The following is a 22751-nucleotide window of genomic DNA, read 5'->3' on the forward strand; positions in this document are numbered from 1 at the left end:
AAATTAATAATCGAGTTATTTTGCATAGATTGTCTTGTAGTGTTTTCAGAAGAGTTGGAAGCTATGTTTTTATAGGGATCACCCCTAGTATTAAACCCGGGACGGTTTAATACTAGCGATGCCCCTTTAGAAAATTAAGCAAAAGGTGCTATAAATACTGATAGAGAAGTAGCATGAAAGATTACAGAAAAATAATATCTAGGAAAACAGTTTTTAAGAAGACTTTATAAAAGAAAAGCATAATTATGCTAGCAATCATAGCATGGTGTTATTTTATCAGTTCTTCTTTTAAAAAAATATATATGTGTGTGTGTGTGTACATACACACATGCAATTCTCCATTTACATGATAGATTGGTTCCAGAAAAAAACCATGTAAAAAAGAATACAGTAGTGCATATAAAAAAATAAAAGAATGGTTCCATATGTGAAAACATGATATGAACAATAAATTATTTTCAAACAAAACGTGAAAATCATTAAAAACTTTATTTAATTTTAATGGAATATTTTTTGTTTCAAATACTTATTTAAGGTATATACATATGTATCTTTCATAAATAAAATAGTGTGTCACTAATAAAAGAGAAATTCTAAAAGGCCCAAATACATCCTCGCATATGGTTATTAGTTAAATTTTATTCGCCATCACTTTCTGACAGTAGCTGCTTTCTTTTGTGTGAGATTGGAATTAAATCACTTCCATCACTTGAAACACTGGCCATCCTGTTCATATTGCAATGATGAAATGTTTGCTTTAGTAAATACTAAATTGGCACTAATTTCCAATAATTCCAAAGGTTGGTTTTTTTTATCACAAACTCTGTAATTAATCATTGAGATCCTGTTTTGATTAGATCTTTGTATAATTCTTCATATCACATGACTTAAACTGTTCAGCTCATTCAATATTTGAATCATGTGTAAGAAAATGACTTTGCAATTTACTAGCCATTTCACGCCCTTCTTTAATTAATCCTGCAGTGAGTGGAATCTTTTCATCTTCATCACCACATTTTTCTTTTTCATCGAGATTCTCAAGAACAACTTTTGTTATTTCGTCATCACTAACAGCCTGTCAACCATCAGTTCTTCGATATCTGCAGACGAAAAATCATCAAATCCTTCTCAGCCAACCATATGCTAATCTGATGATTATTGGGATATTCAGTTGTATGCAAAGGTACAGGGTTTTTCTTTTTCACATTCTGGCCAATAGTTTTCCAGCATGCATTTAAAGTTGATAGTGAAGAATTTATGGAGACACAACATGCATGTTATAATAATTACTTTACTTAACATTAGGAAATTAACATTCAACATTTCAACCTCTGTATTGAGGTCATCATCAGGAGAAATACATATGTATAAGATACAAACTACATGACACTGCACTATACAAAAGCGAAATGAATCTAAATGCTTGTTAATCTTTTAACCTAACCTGAACTGTTGTTGAAAAAAAAAATTAAATAAATAAAATAAAATAAAAAAATTAAATGGAATTTTCTCTCAAACCAGGTTTTCTTGCGATGTAGGGACTTGGTGCCTTTCCACTTGATTCTGTGGCATGTTTGGAGTGTGTGGTCTGATAGGCCTGTTTTACTATAGTGGAGGTATTTAATGTGTCGTTTGTGTTCGTCTTTTCTGATTGGAATAGTGCACTGTTTCCCCTATGTAAAGTAGGTTGCAGGTACATTGGATTTTGTAAACCCCTGGGCAGGCCAGGTATGGAAGAGCTAAGCAACTTTCTTAATTTTGTTGGGGATTTGAAAGTTGTCTTAATGTTGTATTTAAGTAGTGTTCTGTCTATTTTTTCCAAAATGCCTCTAATATAGGGTATGGCTATGATATTCTTGTAATCTTTTTTTGTTTTTAGTAGTGTTTTTATGGAGGATCTTGTGAACCGTTTTTTTATTGTAGCCATTTTTTACAAATGCAAGTTGGATTCCTGTCAGTTAGCATGCAAGTTGAGAAATTTTGTGATAATTTCATTTAATACCTTGCCGTTCATAATCATATAATTCTATTGTAATGCTTTATCAGCTGTTGTAATACAGTAATAACAACAGATGCTCACTGTAGAAAACCAATAAGAATCAGACTGTTATAACACGAGAATTACTGATTTAAATTTGGAGCAGATTATTCGCTGATTAGGACTCTGGGAATAAATCTCCAATTATTGATTTGGTGCAGGTAACTGACTTTTGCACAGTGGAAAGGTTTCATAACAAATGCCTTTCCACTTGATTCTTGGTAAATAGTAAAAAGGATTAAATCTTGTTTTTGAAATTTACATACTCTGAAGTGTTTGCTACTTATAAAATTAGTAGGTTGCTTGGGGTAATAGTTAAATAAGAAAAATGGAATATGCAAAAAAAACTAATAAGTAATAAAAAGAAAATGGAACTGTTGATTGTGGGCTGTTGATGACTTGTTCTTGTATTGCATATGTTATTATTATGTAATGGTGAAAAAAAAAAGCATGAATCAGGGCCACGTCTTAACACCTAGGTTCTTTACTGTATTACAGCTCTTCATCATAAAATTGGAAAACTTCTTTGAACTGCCAAAATAAGCAGTAGAGTGGAAAGAGAAATTTTTTTTTTCTCTCTCCACTCGTAAATATTTGTTTTAAATCATTTTAAACATGTTTCTCATGTTTCTTTAATACATTTAACAAAATACATTTACACCTTCAATATTATTAGCTTTCTCAATTACCTCCATGAAGTCCAAGACTTATTATGCAAAACACACTTCTCTTTGAACTCCATCAATGAAGCACTTACAACTACCTCTAGGAACCGATTTACTCATTCCCCAACCTCCAAGCAAAAAAAATCTGGTCCTCACACCCCTACTAAGTACACTCACACAATTTACAGGGATAACCCTTGTTATCCCTGTAAATTGTAAGAGGCTATGTAATGTCATATATGGTAATTTGCATACTTCAGTTATTGTGGGTGTTCAGTGATGGTAAATTGTTGAGAAGCCCTCAGTGTCAGACCTTATCAAAAGTCTTGGAGATGTCAAGAGGCACAGGTTTCTCCAAACCTTTCGTCACTCACATTTGACGTAGACCAGGAGATCTCCTGTAGATCTAGATTGGCAAAATCCATAATGGTGGTTACTAATTAGATAGCAGTTCTCAAGGTGTTGAAGAAGACTGTTGATATTCCTCTCAAGAAGTCTTCTCATTACTTTAGACATAACTAATGTGATAACAAAGGCTGATTGTTTGATGTGGTAAACATATCTTTTTTTTGGGAACTGGTTGCATATGGTCTTTCTTCCATGCTGTTGGGGGGGGGTGTACCATCTGAGTACAGTTTAGTGTATAGATGATAACAATTGTTAGTTCAGGAGCATATCTCTTAAGTACAATGGGTGGGAGTCCATCAGGATCGACTGCCTTTGCGGTACCCAGGTTATTCGATATTGTCCTGTCTTTCTGATGAAAGGTCACATGAAGCATCATCATCAAATTCCTGCCATGTGCCCTCAAAGGGTGTACAGGATATGATAGTATTACTTGAAAAAAATGACATCATTACTAACTTCCTATCTACAATTTTCCTCCAAATCAGTCTGTTACTTGTCAAGATTCCAAAATTATCAGATCTTATATTTCTATCGTCTAAGGCACTTTGTTCCGTATCAATCCGCCTATATCTTGTTCTTCCTCTGGGTCTTTTTCCTGCCAACCTGGCAGAGAACACTTGCTTTGCTAATCTTTCTTCGCCCATTCTGTTTAAGTGACCATACCACTTGAGATTAGCTCTGCTAACGCATTCTTGGATGCTGACAATGTCAGGTTCTTTCCTAATATCCTCGTTTTTAATATGATATTGCCATTGATGCCATCTGTTCGTGCCTATAATCTTTCTCAGGACCCTCATATCTGTGGTCTCTAGTCTTTGGTCAAGTGTTTTACTTCTGACCAGCTCTCAGATCCATAAGTTAAAACTGGTTTGAACACTGTCTTGTATATAGCTAATTTACTGTTCTGACTAATTTCTCTCTTATTCCATATGAATTTATTCAATTCACATCCCACCATACCAGCTTTGCTGATTCTGTTGACTATTTCTATATTTAATTTACCATCTTCACTAAAAATCGTGCCTAAGTAGCTGAAATGTTTTACTTGTTCCACAGGTTCTCCATTCACAACACAGTTGACATTTTCAATGATTCTGCCTATTTTCATTGTCTTTGTCTTTTTATTGCTGAGCTTCCTACCATATCTATTACAACAGTAATTCAATTTAGTCAGTGAATCTTGTAGACTTGTAGCGGATTTATTTAGAAGTATAACATCATCCGCATAAAGCAAAGAGCTGACATTAACATCTCCAATTTTGATATCATGTTTAATACCACTTTCCTTCATAATGTGATCCATATAGATAATGAATAACAGAGGGGATAATGTACATCCTTGTCTCACCCCAGATTTAACATTAAACCATCTTCCTGTACTTCCTTCAATTCTAACTGCTGACTTACAACTCAAATAAAGACTAAGTATTGCTTGATATATTGCTCCATTGACACCATATAACTGTAGCGTATTGAATAGCTTCTCTCTTGGCACCTTGTCATGTGACTTTTCCAAATCGACAAAACTTAAATGCAAATCTTTGTTATATTCAAATGCTTTCTTGACTATTTGTCTTAAAGTGAAGATCTGATCCTGACAGCCTCTATTTGGCCTGAATCCAGCTTGTTCTTCACCAAGCTTTTCTTCCACAATTCCTCTCAACCGTTTCTCAAGTATACTTGCATAGATCTTGCCAGGAACACTCAGTAGGGAAATACCTCTGTAATTCTCACATTCAGTTTTATTTCCCTTTTTATATATGGGTACTATGAGAGCTCTACTCCAATCATTAGGAATTTGTCCCTTTGTCCAGGCTTTCTGAACTATGCAGTGCAGCCACTGTAAGACTGTTATACCACCATATTGCAGCATTTCTGGTCGAATATCATCTACTCCTGCTGCCTTTCTGCATTTCAGGCCTTTGATGGCTTTTTCTACTTCAAGTATGGATATGTATTCCTGACTGCATGCCTGATCAGTGTTTTTTACCACTGTGCTGTCATCAGTTCTTGTTTCATTTAGCAGTTTTTCAAAGTAATTACTCCATACTTCAAGGATATCGTTTTCTCCCGTTTTCATATCACCTTTATCATCTCTAACTCCTTTTACAGCACTCTTTCCTCCATCCCTAAGCTTCTTCAACAACTTCCAGAATATTTTGCCAACTTCTTGATATTTATTTTCTGTGTTCTTGCCAAAGTCCTCCCATGACTTTTGTTTAGCTAGTTTTACATAGTGCTTAGCATTCTTGCATTTGTCTCTGTATGCTTTAAGAGCACAAGCTGACTTATTTGCCAGGAACTTTTGATATGCTTTCTTCTTTTCTTGCACTGCCTCCTTAAGTTCCTGTGTCCACTATGGAGTTCTGATTTTTCTATCCTTGCAGACAACTTCACCACATGCCGCTCTAACTGAATCAATCAGGGCTTTCTTCAAGGCTTGCCACTGAATCTCCAAGGTTTGATTCCTGTTCTCAAACTCTTTCATTTTTTCTTCAATAACCTTTGTGTATTTTAGTCTACAGTTCACATCTAAGAGCTGCTCAACTTTTATTCGCTTTAAAACTTTCTTACATGTTATTCTTTTCAATATGAAATTCAATTTTATCCTGCTCAAGACTAAATAGTGAACACTTCCAATTTCAAATCCTCTGTACACTCTGGTGTCCTGCACCAGGGAGAAAACATCACGATCAACAATAACATAGTCAATGAGACTTTTCTTATTCCTTGCCTCTTCTCTCCCTGTGAATTTGTGCACATTTTTATGTGGGAACATGTTGTTAGTAATAACCAGTCCATGTCCTGAGCAGAAATCCAACAGGTATTTGCCATTATTATTAGCTTTGCTCTTTTCTCCAAATTTTCCCAAAATATTTTTGTATGTCTCACTCTCATTTCCTCCTCTACTATTTAGATCTCCAACAAGGACCAACTTTTCCTTTTTCATTTTGTCAGTTGCTTTTTTTCGAAATCCTCAAAAAATTTCTCCATGTCTACCTTAGTAGAACCTTCTGTGGTACCATAGGCACAAATAAGTCTCATTGTCCAGTTCCCCATTCTCATATTTGCCCACATTACTCTACTTGAGACTGACTGCCATTCAAGAAGATTAGCCTCGTATTTTGTGTTGAATACTATGGCTACTCCTTCTTTTCCTTGATTGTCATTTCCTGAATATAACATTTTGTATTTATTGCTCAGAAAGATCTCACCAGTTTTTGTCTTTTTTGTTTCAGCGACCCCTATTACGTCGATCTGGTACTTATCTAATTCCTCAGCTAGTTGCATTTCTTTGCCATTCAGGCTTCTTATGTTGATAGTACTGATCTTTAACTCTGGTGATGTTGAGTTGGGGGGGGGGGGGGTGTTTTCAGATTTGTTCCAGTAGCTGACTTTTCGCTGTTCGCCCTGGTTCCCTGGCAAGAACAGCGGGGGCCTTGTTTAACCGGGCAACGCCCCAGCCAGCATGAAATTTTGTCATCTTGTACCATCATTTTTTATTTTGGTTTAACCAATAAGAATACAATTTGGTCGGCTAAATCCCAAATTGCTAGCCCATCCTCGTTCGTTCAGTATCCAAGTAGATACCCAACAAGGTGCACCACGAGAAGGTGACGATTGGACATTAGGTCAGAATCCCTGGTCAGTTGTCCACATTCCTTTAAAGGCTATGTGGAGGTCTCTCAGTTATACAGCTTTGACCCCTTAAGCACCCCCACATGAAGCATGAGAAGCAATATTCTAGGCAAAGGAGATAATTTTCCATTGTTGCCTGTGGAGGAATTGGAAGAGAAGAATGAAGCCAAGACATTAGCCTTGTCTTTAGGTGACATTACAATGCTACCATTAGGGTGAGATAGAGATATCTGTGGACAGCTTTGTTAAATTATTAAATTAAAATAAGATTATATATATATAGATATATACATATATTCATTATTGACAGTTTTAAGCAATCTTGTCAGAACAGCATTGCAAAGTGAGTGACTCAGCAATTCCATCATTGACTTATCTTACTATAAGCCACTGATAGCAAACATTTTATTTCACAGCAAGAGGGATCAGCAGAGCATATGCATGCTTTACATTGTTGAAACTAAAAATACTTACAATCATTTTTCTGCTGATTATAATATGCACCAAGAGAAAGAAAGGTTTCTTGATTGTGCTGATAAATGTACTTGTAATGAATCATGTAATGTAATGTATTAATGGTTTTAGCTACCAAATGAAAATGCAGAATGTTCAAATATTGTATTCTGTTGTTCGTCACAAGATAGACTAAAGCGTGTGAGTAACATTGACACATTTATACTGGGCACCAGTATACTGGGTACACAACAATACCAGTTGTATTGTTGTGTACCCATTCATGCAACTCAAGAAATCATTTTGTATCCTGTTTGCTGTCTGATGAACTTGACAAATTGTTTTGTGCTTCATTGAGAAATCATAACTGTGTAGAAGGGATAAGATTAACAGCTTTCTGGATATATAAGTAACTGATAATTAAAAAATTTCTGATTGGTTAGTATGTTTATATTCTTAAGAAGTTTTTTTTTTTTTTTTTTTTTTTTTGTGGCTGTCACCACAAAAGGTTCATTTGTGAACCCATAGTACATTGGTACTATGGGTGGGTTAAGGATTTTTTTTTTCTCTCCTCTATTTATTTTACCAGGTTTGGAAACCATTTTCTAGAAAACAAATATTGAACTTTTTTTCAAGATATTTTCAGACACAAACTTTGTTTGCTCACACTTGGATAAAGGATTAAACTAAATTTATTATATTCTTATTTTGTACTTAATGCACTATGGTATAAGCAGAAAAACAGAAATATAGCTAGATATTCATATAGTCTTGGTGCAGAAACCAATCCATTGATGTAATGCATAATATATTTAAAAAGCAATGTTATATTATCCAGCTCTCGGTATGATTATGCTATAGGTTTTCAGAAAGAGAAGGCCGGGTTTTATGTAGCTCCCAACCTTTCATCGACATTGGGAGCTACATAAAAAATATCTTGGAATTTTCTATACTGTGAAGGTAATTCATAAATATTACTTTTAAGTGAAAATTCTACCGATATATAAATGATTGTGTAAAAATGTGCCTGTCCAATGTAGAAGGACATAGGTGCAATATGGAAAGGTGAGATTTGGACATTGGGTCAAAAGTCTCAGCTTGAAATGGTGGAAAGACATCCACATAACTTATATGAATGCAGAGAAATGAAATATTTTCTTTTACTGGATACTGACATTTTTGACTGTTTCTATTTTACAATATACAATTTCTTCTAATTGACTTTTTTTGTTTAATCATGTGACAACACATTGCTAAGTTCATGTTTTGACATGTGCAGTAAAATTCTATGTCCCAAAATGCATTTATAACATAGTTACAAATTCTTTTTAGTTAGTATTATGTTTTCAGTATTCTCTTCATATATTAAGTGTCATCATCATCAATGTATCATCAAAAGTAAAAAAAAAAAAAAACTACCATTGAATGTGCATTCAAAGAAATTATTTTTTTTTTTTAAAAAAAATGAACCCTTAAACATAAATTTTGGAAGAGAAAGAAGAAGACACAAGATATAAGAACCCATGTTCTCTGTTTTTTAAATAATATAAACCTGTTTCTTCAGCATATTTATCAACAAAGGATAATACAGTAATGCCTCTACTTATGACTAGTAATACCTTTCCTACTATGTTGATGCACAGCTGAATATTAATGTGAAGCTCTAACATTAGTATGTCACCACCATTTTGTTTCTACCTTTAGCACAAGTTTTGTTAGTGAACCTATGTGGTACTTATTGTAAAACAACATAGAAACTCAGAGCTATTTATGTGTAAGAAACATAAAGGTGATGAGAATATTCATGCAGTGGTAGGAAGAGGTTCATTATAATTATTGAGACCAAAGTAGAAATTATTAAATGACATGTAAAGGTAACAAGTTTGTACATTCTTGCAAAATGAATGAATTGACTGTTAGAACTACTATTATAAAAAAAAAATAGTTTGGATTATGCAGCACATGAAAAGTTCAATGCAGATGCAATCCATCATTTCCATGAAAAGAGACTTATTAACGACGCTACCAGTCAGGACATGTATATACGTCCATGTTTCCATGGATGAAGTGCATATTAAAATTAATTGTAATACCATTGATATTACATTGAAATTTATGATGGATACGAAGCTTTTGAGTGTTTGATCTTTAATGGCCGGTAAGGTGGTTAACAGAAGAGTTGGAAAAAGTTATTGGTGATTTGGAATGAAGACATGCAACTACAACAAACAATAAGTCTTATGCTTAAATGCCAACCACTTGGCCAGCCTGTCTGGCTGAGTGGTTGGCGTATCTGCTCAGCAGCGAAAAGGCTGCAGGTTCAAATCCCGCCATGGGCATGGATGTTTGTGACTGTGCTTGGAAATACTAGTGGTGGTGGGCAGCGGTAGATGGCGTTGGTGTGGTTGCGGTCAGTTGGTGGATTGAGTGGTGGAGACAGAGTTGTAGAGCAGGTGCCCTCCCTCAACGAGTCTTTGGACTCCCTGGAGGTGTCTAATAATAATAATACTGTAGAAAGCCTTATCTTTTTGAAGAACTGAGTCATAAAAATGGTGAGAATGTTGCTGGTGATAATTTAATTATTTTTGAAATGAACATCGTATTTAAGTACCATTTGACTTGCATGGATTTTCAATTTGCATGGAAACCTCTGGAATGAATTAACTGCATAAGTTGAGGATTTACTGTATTTGTTTGTGATATCTTGTTGTTATTATTTGTTGATGATTATTGTTTTAACTTGCATTATGCTTTTTTTTCCCTTCCAGAAACTGGTGGGCTTTTTGGTCTGGCAGTAAGACTTATGCAGTTATTCAGTGAAAACAAAAGGTTGGTGTGATAAAATTTACAGATAAAATTTTATAAGCACTTCCTTTGCATATTATCATCTCTGAGATAGTTTGGATTATAAGTGAACTCACCAAGTTTACTTGAGTGCACTTATCCTAAATTACTTGAGGAGACTGGTATAATAATGAAGGTTATGAGTTTGTTAGTTTAGCATTCATGAATAAAGCATTGTCACTGAATCTAAGTTATTTGTATTTAAAAGGGAGGTAGGGATACCATAAAATAAACATTTACTTATCACACTTATTGTTGTTTGAGTAATTATTTTTATTGCTCTTACATCTTTGAATATAACAGTTAATCATGAAATATTAGATCAGTTGTAAGACTGTTTATGGTATACTTAAAGAACATTTTTTAATTGTAGAAACAGTTGTTACAAGTCATTCATCTATTATCCAAAAGTCATATGTTTGGAAAATGTCAAACAAAACAGAATTTGTTTAGAGGAACTGAGTTTCATATTAGTTAACATAGGTGCAATGTTTTGTTGTGCTTTCACTTTCTTTAGTGTCTGCATTATCAAAAACAAAACAAAAAAAAAATAGTAAAGTAATAGTTTGATTAGCAAGGGCATGAGGACTAGATTTTGTGTGTGGAGAATAGTGGTGAATAAATGGAATCTTTGTCAGAGGCTATCATTAGTGCTCTGTCACTGAACAAGTTTATGAAGAGGTATTGTGGTTAGTGGCTCCTCTCCATGCAATTAATTTTTAGATTTAATATTGATGTCAATATAATAATTCCATCTCTTCACTTGCATGAGATGTTTTGAGAAATAATGTTCAATTTCAGAAATATCATTTAAAATCATAAGATAATTGTGTATATTATTTCTGGGAAAACTCCCATGTTACTCCTCTTTATAAACTATTATAATTACAGCTATTTTGCCTGCTTCAGTTTAGGAGTACCTTTAAATGTCATTGGCTATTTACTCATGGATTCTTAGGGCATTATGAGCGTAGATGTACTAAAAAGTATATGTAGCCTAAGGAATAGAAAATTGCACATACCTTTTTCTGGGTGTTGTGGCTTTTCCTCAGTCTGCGATGTCGAAAACTGCAGAGTGTGTGTGTGTGGGGGGTAGGCAGTTTGGTAGAATAAGTTAGAAAAACCCGGGTTTTTTTCGTAATATATAGAAACATATACTTTTATATAGGGTGGGGAAAAAAGTGAAAGGGTTAATTTTTTAAAATAGGGAGGGGGAAGGGGAAAGGTGTCGAAACGGTCCACACCCCGTCAACCACCTTTCCCCTTCCCCCTCCCTATTTTAAAAAATTAACCCTTTCACTTTTTTCCCCACCCTATATAAAAGTATATGTTTCTATATATTACGAAAAAAACCCGGGTTTTTCTAACTTATTCTACCAAACTACCTACCCCCCCCCCCACACACACACTCTGCAGTTTTCGACATCGCAGACTGAGGAAAAGCCACAACACCCAGAAAAAGGTATGTGCAATTTTCTATTCCTTAGGCTACATATACTTTTTAGTACATCTACGCTCATAATGCCCTAAGAATCCATGAGTAAATAGCCAATGACATTTAAACAGGGGTACTCCTAAACTGAAGCAGGCAAAATAGCTGTAATTATAATAATAAGATAATTGGTTTAAATTCGTTGCAGAAGGCTTTTGATATTAAATTGCAGTAATCTGTTTTCAGGTGAATTTTTTGTTTTTTAAAAATTTGCATGTTAATTTATTTTAAAAGATGATAATCATGTTAGAATTCATTTGAAAATACCTTCTAATATATTTATTTGAAATGACTAGAAGTCAAAAGTAGTTTTTTTTCAAAGGAAAATTTATCTAACACCCACCTTGCCTATATCACTAAACATTTAAGGCTTCCAGCTTTTATGATCAAGACTTAAGCAGTACTTCACTTCATGTATGTTTTCTGCTCTTCCTTAAAAATTTTTGTTTTTGCAGTCATAAATGACAGCTTTAAATCTTTTTTAGAGAAAAAAAAATATTTCCAGTGTTTCTTCATAGCAAACAGTTTTGTATCCTTTGCTTAACAAATAAAATATTTTAAGAGCTGGCCACAAGAGTTATGACTGGTGAGGAAGAGGAAATCAGGTTATTAAAAGAAGTTAGCTGAACCAATCAAGAGAAATCTAAGAGAATTTTATTACATGGCTGATTTTCCTTTTAGCAAGTAAAAGGAAAAGCGACCATGGAAGAATAACCTTAGTCAACATAGTTAGTAGGAAAATATCAGATAAAATAGAAATAGTTAAGCGTTCACTTTGATAAAATATGCTTTTCGGGCAGACCCATTAATTCTCTGGATGCTGGGGAAGATGGGAGTGGAATAGTAAAGGTAAGTAAATTAAGAGTTATTAAAGCTATTATTTGAATGCAGCAGTCCATCAGAAGGAGAGTAAGTATAAGAGTGCAGCTAGGACTGATGCAGCAAATTGTACCAATATCTGGAGCATTCATCAAGGTGTAGGAGATGTTGGTTGGCAATCATCCAAAGGTTGGTTATTAGCACTATGATTCTCTGTAGAGCACAGCATGATGATGATAAAGGTAAGTCATGCTTTAGCATTCATGCTAAAGCATGACAATTTACTGGCTGATTCTAAGTTGGGGTGAGTGATAATATATACAGATTTTCTGCAAGTTAACTGGCTGAACAGACTAATTCTATGTGCAAATGTTAATGAATGTTGGTTCAGTGTTGCTAATTATAAGGTTAAGCATTTTGGGTGGAGGAGATTGCAGCAGGGTATTATGTTAATTAGAAATTTCTGAAAGTAGTTGCTGAAGCTAGACTAAGGAATTATGGTGGATAGAGTTAAAGTTTCAGCAGAGGAGTGATGAGCTGGTTGCATTAATTTGTCGTAAACCCCATCATTAGAGGACTCTACCTGTCCTAAGGGATGGAGGAGAAGGGAAGAAGGGCTAAAGTTTATGGGCTACATTGCTAAAGTAGTTAAATCAGGTAATTTATCAGATAATTGCAGCATTGATGAGAACACTAACACAAATGAAAAAAAAAAAGTTATTTTCCCAGTTTAAAAGCCTTTCATAAGAAGATTACAGCTGGCAGTTGTGTACAGATATGGTCCCATGCATTTCAACAAGATGGAAGCTGTTCACTAGCAGATAACCCATGAAATTGTGCATATGAGAGCATATTGAAAAATGTGGTCTTCAGAGTTGGAGAAAGAGACACTACAAAACTACAAGTTTGAAGGTCCTAAAATGAATTTCTGCTTCAGTGAAATAGTATTTTTTAATGGTAATCTTTCAAGAGGGGTTGTTTGTCTATAATGGTTGTGATTAATGCAAGTTCAGGTAATGCGATATTTAATTTAGTGCAAACGGTACTGTGATACCAGGTTGCAGTTATGTTGACTAATTTTGATGGTAATATATCAGAACACAGAAAGATAAGTAAATAATTATTTATTGACTTATTGCTGATATTTCACTGGTGTTATAACCAGCATCTTCACAGCATAAAACACAGTTTGTCACAGTACGCGAGACTAGAACAACATGGTGTAATAATGGGACTAGTTTGAAAAATTGTAGCAACACCACAAAGACTAAAGTCCTAATTAGGTGCCCTCTATGTTAAAGGAAACGCTGATTGGAAAGTTTCATTGGACGCCGGATATATTTGTTATTTGCACTGGAAAGGGCGATGGAATTAGCTCAACTTAGGTGTGTTGTTTTTGAAGTAGTAGAAGAAACTTTTTTCTCCGCTACAAAAATTATAAATTGTGCATCAAACTGAACTGCAAGAGGTAAAAGTATTTATACCTCAGTGAGGAATAATATTGTATACTACATAAGGGTATATATGACATAAGAAAGGATCCTATGGAAAAGAAGAAAAAATGTTTATTTTTTCGGAAAAGGCCCTAACAAAGAAACTGACTATGAACATCTTTGTTGTTGTGAAAACAAGGTGTTTAGTCTGGTAGACTTGATTAAGTATATGTTAAACAATCCAGTAATAGAATGAGTCAGAGAATGGGTGATTTTAATATTTTTGGATAAGAAAATCTCTAAAGTGTAGATTTCTTTTGGAAGGCTTTGGATCCAGTATTTTGTAGTATTGTAATATTTAAAGTGTATATATTTTTTTAGTTTTATTTAATGTATATAATTTTTGTATTTTGTCTTGAGTCAGTGATTTTCCGGATTCTAAAAGAAACAGTTAAAAGTCATTGCACCAATCAGAATTGAACCCTTGTGCATTACACTTGGAATATAAAAATAATCTTAATAGAGATAATCTCATAATAAATGGCAATTAATAAATATCTTCTCAAAACACCATTATTACGCCATGTTGTTGTAGTCTCGTGTACTATGACAAACTGTGTTTTGCACTCTGAAGATGCTGGTTATAACACCAGCGAAATATCAGCAATAAGTCAATAAATAATTATTTACTTATCTTTCTGTGTTCTGATATATTATCGTCAAAATTGGTCCACATGTACGACAAACACATAAGCCTTTCTACATGTTTCAGGTTGCATTTAATGCAAACCAAAATCAGTCAAAGCGAGGCTAGCATGTGCACAGTTGAAGTTACTGGGTTACCATTTTACATGCTGCTACTTCAGTCTGCAAAAGACAAAGATGTTTTTGTAAGTGTAAGCTTACCTTTTGAAAATGATATTTAGAATTTTTTTAGTTTTATTTTGCTCTTTATAACTACTCTGTGACTTTCTTAATAAATTTAAATTATAAGTATTTTCTTTTTATCCTTTATTGTAATATTTCATTAATAAACCTCTAGAAATTTATGTGGAAAATGTTTTATTGCATATTTCTGTCAAGGCAGAATAATTACCATATTTTACATAGTTGGATGTAAAAATGGAGATGAATATGGTTTGATATAAAATCAGGTACATTCATACCTGGTCATATAACATATTAGATTCCAGAATAGCATTGTATAGCAAATTTCATTATATAGTGAATTATTATCTTTATTTTCATTTGTAGATGCATATAATGGTCTAATAGATTTTAAGTAGTCATATACAGTACTGTGTATAACTGATGTAAATAAAGCATTTATTTATGTCAGATATGCAAATGTATTTTGCTAAAAAATGGAAAAGCTATTCCATTTCAACATTATGACTGTCATGTTTATAGTTAACTAGTATTAACTGGTGTAGCACTTATCACCTCACTAAGAACTTTATCTTTTTTTTTAATAACTGTAACTACAGCAGAGCAACATTAAGTTTAGCTTGCAGCCTATATCAGTGTTTAATGTACTATCATTACTTTAGTGATGATGGTGTATTGAACACTATATTTATTTAATGATTTTAATCTTAGTATCTAATGTAATGAGTTTACAAGTCTTTTTTTTGTTGTTGTTGTTGTTGGAAGCAGTAGTACCCTTACTTATAAAACATTTATTTCACAGTGAAACAAAGAGATTAAACAAGCAACATTATAAACAAATGCATCCATGAAAGCTGTGCACCAGTTGATTCACAACAAAGTTGTATTACTAAAACTGTCATATGAGTAAATGTGGCATTGGTCAGAATTGAAAACTACTATATTGAGTGGATTGTCTTAAAGTGGATTGCCTTATGTATAAGAAACGTACATGCTTTCTCTAGTATTATTCATCATATCATGGATTACATTATGAAGGAAAGTGGCAGTAAATCCAGTAACTCTTCAGTACCATTTAGGAGAATGAACTAAATAAATTTGTATGGAATAAGAGGAAAAGGCTAGTTTAGTAAAAAAAAAAAAAAAAAAAATTGCTAAACTAGCTACAGTTAAAGATTATTAGAGACCATAGTCATGAGAGAGATTCTAAGAAGAATTAGGGAAGTGAATAAATGATATTTAGGAATGTGTCAGCAGAGCTAATTTCAAGTATACAGCCACTTAAATAGAGGAAAGATCATTAGAGCACATGTTTGATGGCAGGATGGCTGGAAAGAGAACTAGAAGATGATGACCAAGATTCTGGCAGATTGATGCAAATAAACATGCCTTAAAATACTGAAATATAAGATCTGACACTATTGAAGTTGGTGTCCTGTCAGCTAGCAGACTGATTTGGAAGAAAATCGTTGACAGGAAGTTGGTAATACTATAAACTTTTATGTAATGCTGTCATAGTATCCGCTATACTCTCTCTCTTAAGGATATATTTCAAGAATTTGAAAATGACTGTTTTGGAAGTGTTTCTGCCTGGTATTGGTGTAATGATTTGTCAGGATTTTTAATACATGCTTTCATAAGAAACACATCCAAAAAAGACAGTAGTATATAGCTAGCATTTGTGTTTAAAGAATTTTCTAATTAATTAAGAAGATGGAATTATTAAATAAACTTTGAGAACATTACTCAAATGATAGGGTGAAGAGTGTGACATTTGTGTTACAACTATGCATATGACTTCAAGGAAGACAAGCAGCTGGCCTTATACCAATATGGATGTGTAAATTAACAGGCATTTGGCAAAACTGAATTAGTCAAAACTATTATATTACTAGTAGGTAAGGCAGCATCATAATGAAAGCATTCTTTAAAATGATTTGCCATTATGACTAAGTCCTACAAAGCATTAGGCAAAACTGTGAATACTTATTAAAGTGTTTGCTAAGTTTAGAAATTCCATATTGTTTGCAGACTAATAGTTTATAGAAAACATGGAGTCACCATAGAACTTCTTGAATAAATTTCTTAAGATGGTTGCCAATAGAGATTACTGCCAAAACCAATGTAACATATAAAGACCTAAAAGTGCAACTGAGTCAGCAGATTTAAGGTTTTTATCAAGAGATGTACTGGTCTTGGATTTAAAAATACGACTTGTTGGTAATAGATTGGTTAGTCAAGTGGCTAGTTATCTGCATTAGGCCTTTCTGATCAGGTGCAACAGAAAGGCACTTAATTCAAACTTCATACAAAACTTGGACAGTGTTCAAATCAATTTTAACTTATGGATCTAAGAGTTGGGTTAGAACTGAAACACTGACTAGAGATCACAGATATGAGAGTTTTAAGAAAGATTAGGGGTGTGTGAAGAGATGGCATCAATGGCAATATCATATTAAAAATGAGGATATTAGGAAAGAACTTGACATTGTTAGCATTGAGGAATGTGTTAACAGAGCTAATCTCAGATGGTATGGTCACTTAAATAGAATGGGAGAGGAAAGATTAGCAAAACAAGTGTTCTCTGCCAGGGTGGCAGGAAAAAGACCCAGAGGAAAATTAAGATATAGGTGGATTGATACAGTGAAAAGTGCCTTAGAAGGCAGAAATATAAGATCTGATAATGTTGGAATCTTGATAGATAACAGATTGATTTGGAGGAAAATTGGTGATAGGAAGTTAGTAATGGTGTAAGTTCTCCATGTAGTGCTATCATAATATTCTGTACACCCCTTGAGATTACATGTCAGAAATTTGATGTTGATGATAAAATTAAGCCGGTTAATGTTTTGCATTTAGTTTGGTTCATAATGTTTGAATACAGCTTTTGATGCTCAGTTTATTTTACTATCCATAATTGTAAATTCTTTTTTTTTTTTAGGTGAAGTTGGCAGGCTTTCTCCTTTTGAAAATGTGGTTTTTTCATCTTTCAAAATAGGGAAACCAGCTAGAAGAACATGTACAATTAACTGATATAATAATCTCATAGCCTTCGTTGTTTCAGCCATAATTTCAAATAATCCAACAGTGCTTTATAAATGCATGTTGCAAAATGTATAAGTATCACTAAGACCTGTTTATCTTTACACAGATGACTTGTATTGATATTAATTATGGACTAGATAGCTTTCATCCAGATTTATTTAGAATCCTTACAAAATTTTGTTGAACTATTTTAGTCTTTGCTTCAGTTGAACTATTTGCAGAATATTATAAAGTGGCAGAAGGTCTTATTTACACTCATGTGTAGACCCACACTTCACTGTGGAGGCATTTGAAACCGAAAATCCCATCTGATAGATTGGTCAATCCTTATTCCAGGAGTGCCCTATGTCTGTAGATATGTGTTCATGGGATTTAAATTGGATTTACTTAAATCCAATTTAATTAAATTTGATTTAAATGTATGCATGAAAATGCTTAAGTAGTCCAATTTTGGTTTCAAATCATGCATTTTCATTAACAGAATTTGGCAATGATTTGTATTAATATTAATTCCATATCAACTAGGTGGAATTTATTGAAATTTGGTATTTAGGATTTGTTCTAAGTCATGACATTACACTGGAACCATTTGTAATGGCCAAATGAGTCAAACAAATGTCTAGAGTACATCAGGAACATAAGTCAAAATTCGATAGAGCATTATTTCTCACAAAAATAATGGAAATATCAGCTATCAGAAATTCTAATCTGAACAGTTCAATACTTGTTGCATATAAATAATTTGAATATAGTAGCCCTAATGCTCATTTGGTGTATTGCCACAGTATACCATACAGATTTAAATGTTAATATTTGTTCTCAAACAAATCCTTAGTTCATGGCAATGTGGAAAGATTTTTTTTTTTTTTCAATAATGAAACATTAAATTACTCATTGTTTAAGTATTAGTCAAGATTATGAAAGTACATAATGCAGTGCAGAGACCTAAAAGATAATTTTACAAAGGAATGTATAATAATATATAATATATAATTGTATATATATTATATATTTTTATAAAAGAATTTATATTAGTTGGCCAAATACGATGTGCAGTTTTTGATGTTAAATCATCCTGAGCATTACAGTGACATATAAAAGTTTTACAGTGGCTACACTGCATAATTCAGAGGGTCAAATTCTGAATGATTGGAGTAGAGCTCTTACATTACCCATCTATTAAAAAAAGGGAATAAAGCTGAATGTGAGCATGACAGAGGCATTTCTCTACTAAGTGTTCTAGGTAAGATTTATGCAATTATTCAAGAAAAATCGTGGAAGGAAAGCTTGGAGAAGAATGAGCTGGTTCAAACCATAGAGAAGGTGTTGAGATCAAATTTTCACTTTAAGACAAATAGTGGAGAAGTCATGGGAATATAACAAGGATATTTGAGTTTTGTAGATCTGGAAAAAGCATGCGACAAGGTGCCAAGAGAAAAGTTGTTTAGAACACGACAGTAATATGTTGTAAATGGGGACGTTATATCAAGCAATACTTAGTCTATATTTCAGTTGTAAATCAGTAGTTAGAATTGAAGGAGGTACAGGAAAATGGTTTGATGAAATATCAGGTGTAAAACAAGGGTACAGATCTTCTCCACTGTTATTCATCTATATAGATCACTTTATGAAGGAAAGTGATATTAAACCTGCTATAAAATATTTAGTGTTTTAGTGTTATAAAATTTGGTTTAGTATATGCTCTTGTCTGTAATCTGCATAACACAGTTGGACAACTTGCAGATCTCTATTCTTCTCTAGTGCCTTATACATGTGTAGACATCTTTGCACATGTTTGATGGGTCCAAATCAGATGAACACAAAGTCAAAATCATTCTGTCCTTGTAATTATTTCCATGATAATGCCCATTCCCGTCATTAGAACAATTATATAACATTGTCACTCTTAAACTGATATTTTCACCATTCCTCCCATTATAATTTAGTTTCCCTGAGTTTGTGTTAGGTCTCCCAGTTATTAGTTTTTCAAGATTCCTAATACCAGACATATTTAGGCATAGGCTGCCCCTCTTATAGAAATCTAATCTTCCCTCAAACTCATTCTACACATCCAAAAACTCGCACCAATTCTTTCTGCACAGCCTACATTGAATCATTTGCCATCATATTGCTTCTTAATTCATTTTTATCATATCAAAGTACTTACTATTTTCACATTATCACTCTCCACTCTTGCCTCTTCCAACAATTTTTCATGTCCTCTCTCATAATACTGAACTTATCACAAGTTAAGTCATCAGCACCTACTGCAGTTATGATTTTAATAAGTTTAGTTTAATCCTTTATCCAGGTACTTTCAGGTGCAAACTTTGTTTGCACCTGAAAGTATCTTCAGGACTGAGCTAAGGTGGTGCAACACCAAGGCAACTCGTGGCAAAGGTGAAGAAAGCTGTCATCACTCCTATCTCAGTATCTCCCATAATGCAAAGCACATCTCCTTGCGGATATGAGTAATGCTATGCATTAAGGCAAGAGCCACTACCCAGACTCGTTTCGACCTTTATTGAGGTCTTGTCAGTGGGAGCCAGGCCTAGTAATGGAGACACCAAGGCAGAAGCAATGACCTCTCATTGCTTCTGCCTTGGTAAGACCCATGCCTTTTTGTTGACCTAACAGTAAATGGGTAGGGTGGACTTGTCGAGCCCTTTCATCACACGAGGATTTGGGGAGATCGGTTAATAAACATTGGTTTTGTCATGTAATCACCTGATGCATTACTACAAAACAGAGTAATTCTATCTTTGGAAACTTTGAATCCAGGAGCTGATCTTTCATTTTTTGAAATATAGGTGCGTTTTGGCATTTTTTCCCAATATAACCCAGATTCATCTGCATTGAACACCTGGTCTGCACTGTAACCACTTTCTTTAATGATTTTTAAAAGTTTTGCTGGGTATTTCCGGGCAGCTTCAACGTCTGCTGATGCTGATTCTCCCTGGATTTTAGGATTATACAAAGAAAACTGCTTTTTAAAGTTTTTGAACCAACCCTTCTTCTTCTTCTACGCATTATTCCCGCTACCTATGCAGGGCCGCGTGTTACTTTAGATGCGACTTCTTGTTAGTACTACTCCCAACCGACCCGTCGCCTGGTCTGCCGCTGGGGGGGGGGGATATATTTTTGACTGTATGTTCACGGGGCCGGTTTGCCTGTTTGCGGGATGAAAAATGCCAGATAAACTGGCGGAAAAAACTCTACTGACCGCACCCAAGACCGGCTAACTTGGCTATGCCTGAGGAAGATCCTCAAATTCCTCATGTCTACAACGGGAATCGAACCTGGGACACTCCTTCCCCAGTCATATGGTTGCGAAGCACAAAGCCACTAGGCTGACCGCGCAGTCTTTTTGAACCAACCCTTACTGGCACAAAATCCATGCTGAGAGATTTCTTCTGAAGAATCTTGATTGAGTTATTTTGAATGTTTATAAACTTTGAGAGCTTTTTGCTTAATAAGATGTCCATCCACAGGAATTTTCTTTTGAGTACAATCTTCTATCCAAATCATTAGAGATTTCTCCATTTTTTCTATTAGAATATCGCATACACGAGCAACGTGCTTTGCACTTACCGTTGACCCAGCAATAACACAATAACACTTTCTCGGATTTTATGTTCATTTTCTTTGATTGTTCGCATTGTTGATTCATTTAAATTCAGAGTCCTTGCAACAATTCCTGGTTCTTCTCCAATTTTCAACCGATCCAAGATTTTAATTTTTTCTTCGAGAGAAATGAATTTCCTCTTCAATGTTGTTTTTTTCCTTTTCGTTGCAGTTTTAGTGGCCATTACAATAAAAATAAACTTTACATTAAAAAAAAAAAGCATTACATATGTATGTAACTCACCAGAAAATAAACTGCTCAGCTTGAGAATAACACACTTTTGATTTTTAATGTTCTTTCCTGTCAGAAAACGAAGACAATTTTTCAACGATAAACACTTTATACAGTAAACCCTAGATGGCGAACCTATGGCACTCGTGCCAGAGGTGGCAAGTCAATAATTTACAGGTGTTATCCTTTTATACGCTTATAAATTATTCAACTTTTTTTTTAAATTATTACAATACGTACAAGTTTAATTTTGTTTTACACGAGAGAGCAGCTATGAAGACGTGCATATGATTGGTGCAGTATTAACAAAAGATTGCGCAGCCCAAAGACAACCGACAAGTGTTGAGTTGAAATGCTGATTCTCTTCAGTCGAATTCCATCTGAAACTCTCATAACAACATTCACTATTAGTTTTAACACATTCACGACAGGGTGTCATTTATCGTTCCGACGGAACTTCTCATTACTGGCTGGCTCAACTCTCACAAACTTTCAACCCTTGGGTGAATTTTATGGCTGCTTGTTTGTGTTTGAGGTGGCAGGCGAACTCACACACTCATTATATGGCATGTTTCAATTCTTGGTAGAATTTTATTTGAAGTTAGCTTTTGTGATCTGTCATAATAATATCGATAATTTCAAATGCAATAAAACAAACGCTTATTTCATAATTGAAAAATTGGACAATAGTTTTTAGTTAGATACTGTGTTTCAGTGCAACGTGTGGTTTTGCTTGAGTCTATACAGCATAGTTTCTGTGAGAGTGACGTGATTCAGAGACAGCTGGAATTTTTTATTTCAGCTGTGTCTGATTACATTATTTGTTGAGAATTACACAGACTGCAAAAGTCTCTGTACAGTACCTTATTCAGGGATGCAATAAAATTAAATTCGATACTTATAACTACTTGCACGATATGTGCAGACAGAAATTTAACGAAGATAAAATTTGATTTTTAAGTGACAGTGAAAAATATATGAAAAATGAATAAACGGTTACTAGAAATTGTAGGCTGCAGTTATATCAAAACTGCGTTGAACAAGGGTTGCTGCAATTTGTAGATCATGTTGTTTAAGTATCGTGTTATACGAGGGTTACTCACCTGTATATATTAGGAATTTGATGTATTGATGAGCCATCCTGGATTTAAGACTGATAGGTGAAATTATT

General features: G+C 34.0%; 1 protein-coding gene across 1 annotated transcript in view; it reads left to right on the forward strand.

The window, feature by feature from the left end:
- qm (geranylgeranyl pyrophosphate synthase quemao) overlaps positions 1 to 22751 on the forward strand; it is a 196138-nt gene that overhangs the window by 101024 nt on the left and 72363 nt on the right. Inside the window, exon 7 of the mRNA XM_090395756.1 lies at positions 9972 to 10032. Within this exon, the coding sequence (XP_090251882.1) occupies positions 9972 to 10032 (61 nt within the window). The remainder of the gene's footprint in view (positions 1 to 9971; positions 10033 to 22751) is intronic.

The sequence above is a fragment of the Typopeltis vanoorti genome, chromosome 7 (genome assembly GCF_054136105.1).
Source record: "Typopeltis vanoorti isolate ZY-2024b chromosome 7, IOZ_Tvanoo_1.0, whole genome shotgun sequence".
NCBI lineage: Eukaryota > Metazoa > Arthropoda > Arachnida > Uropygi > Thelyphonidae > Typopeltis > Typopeltis vanoorti.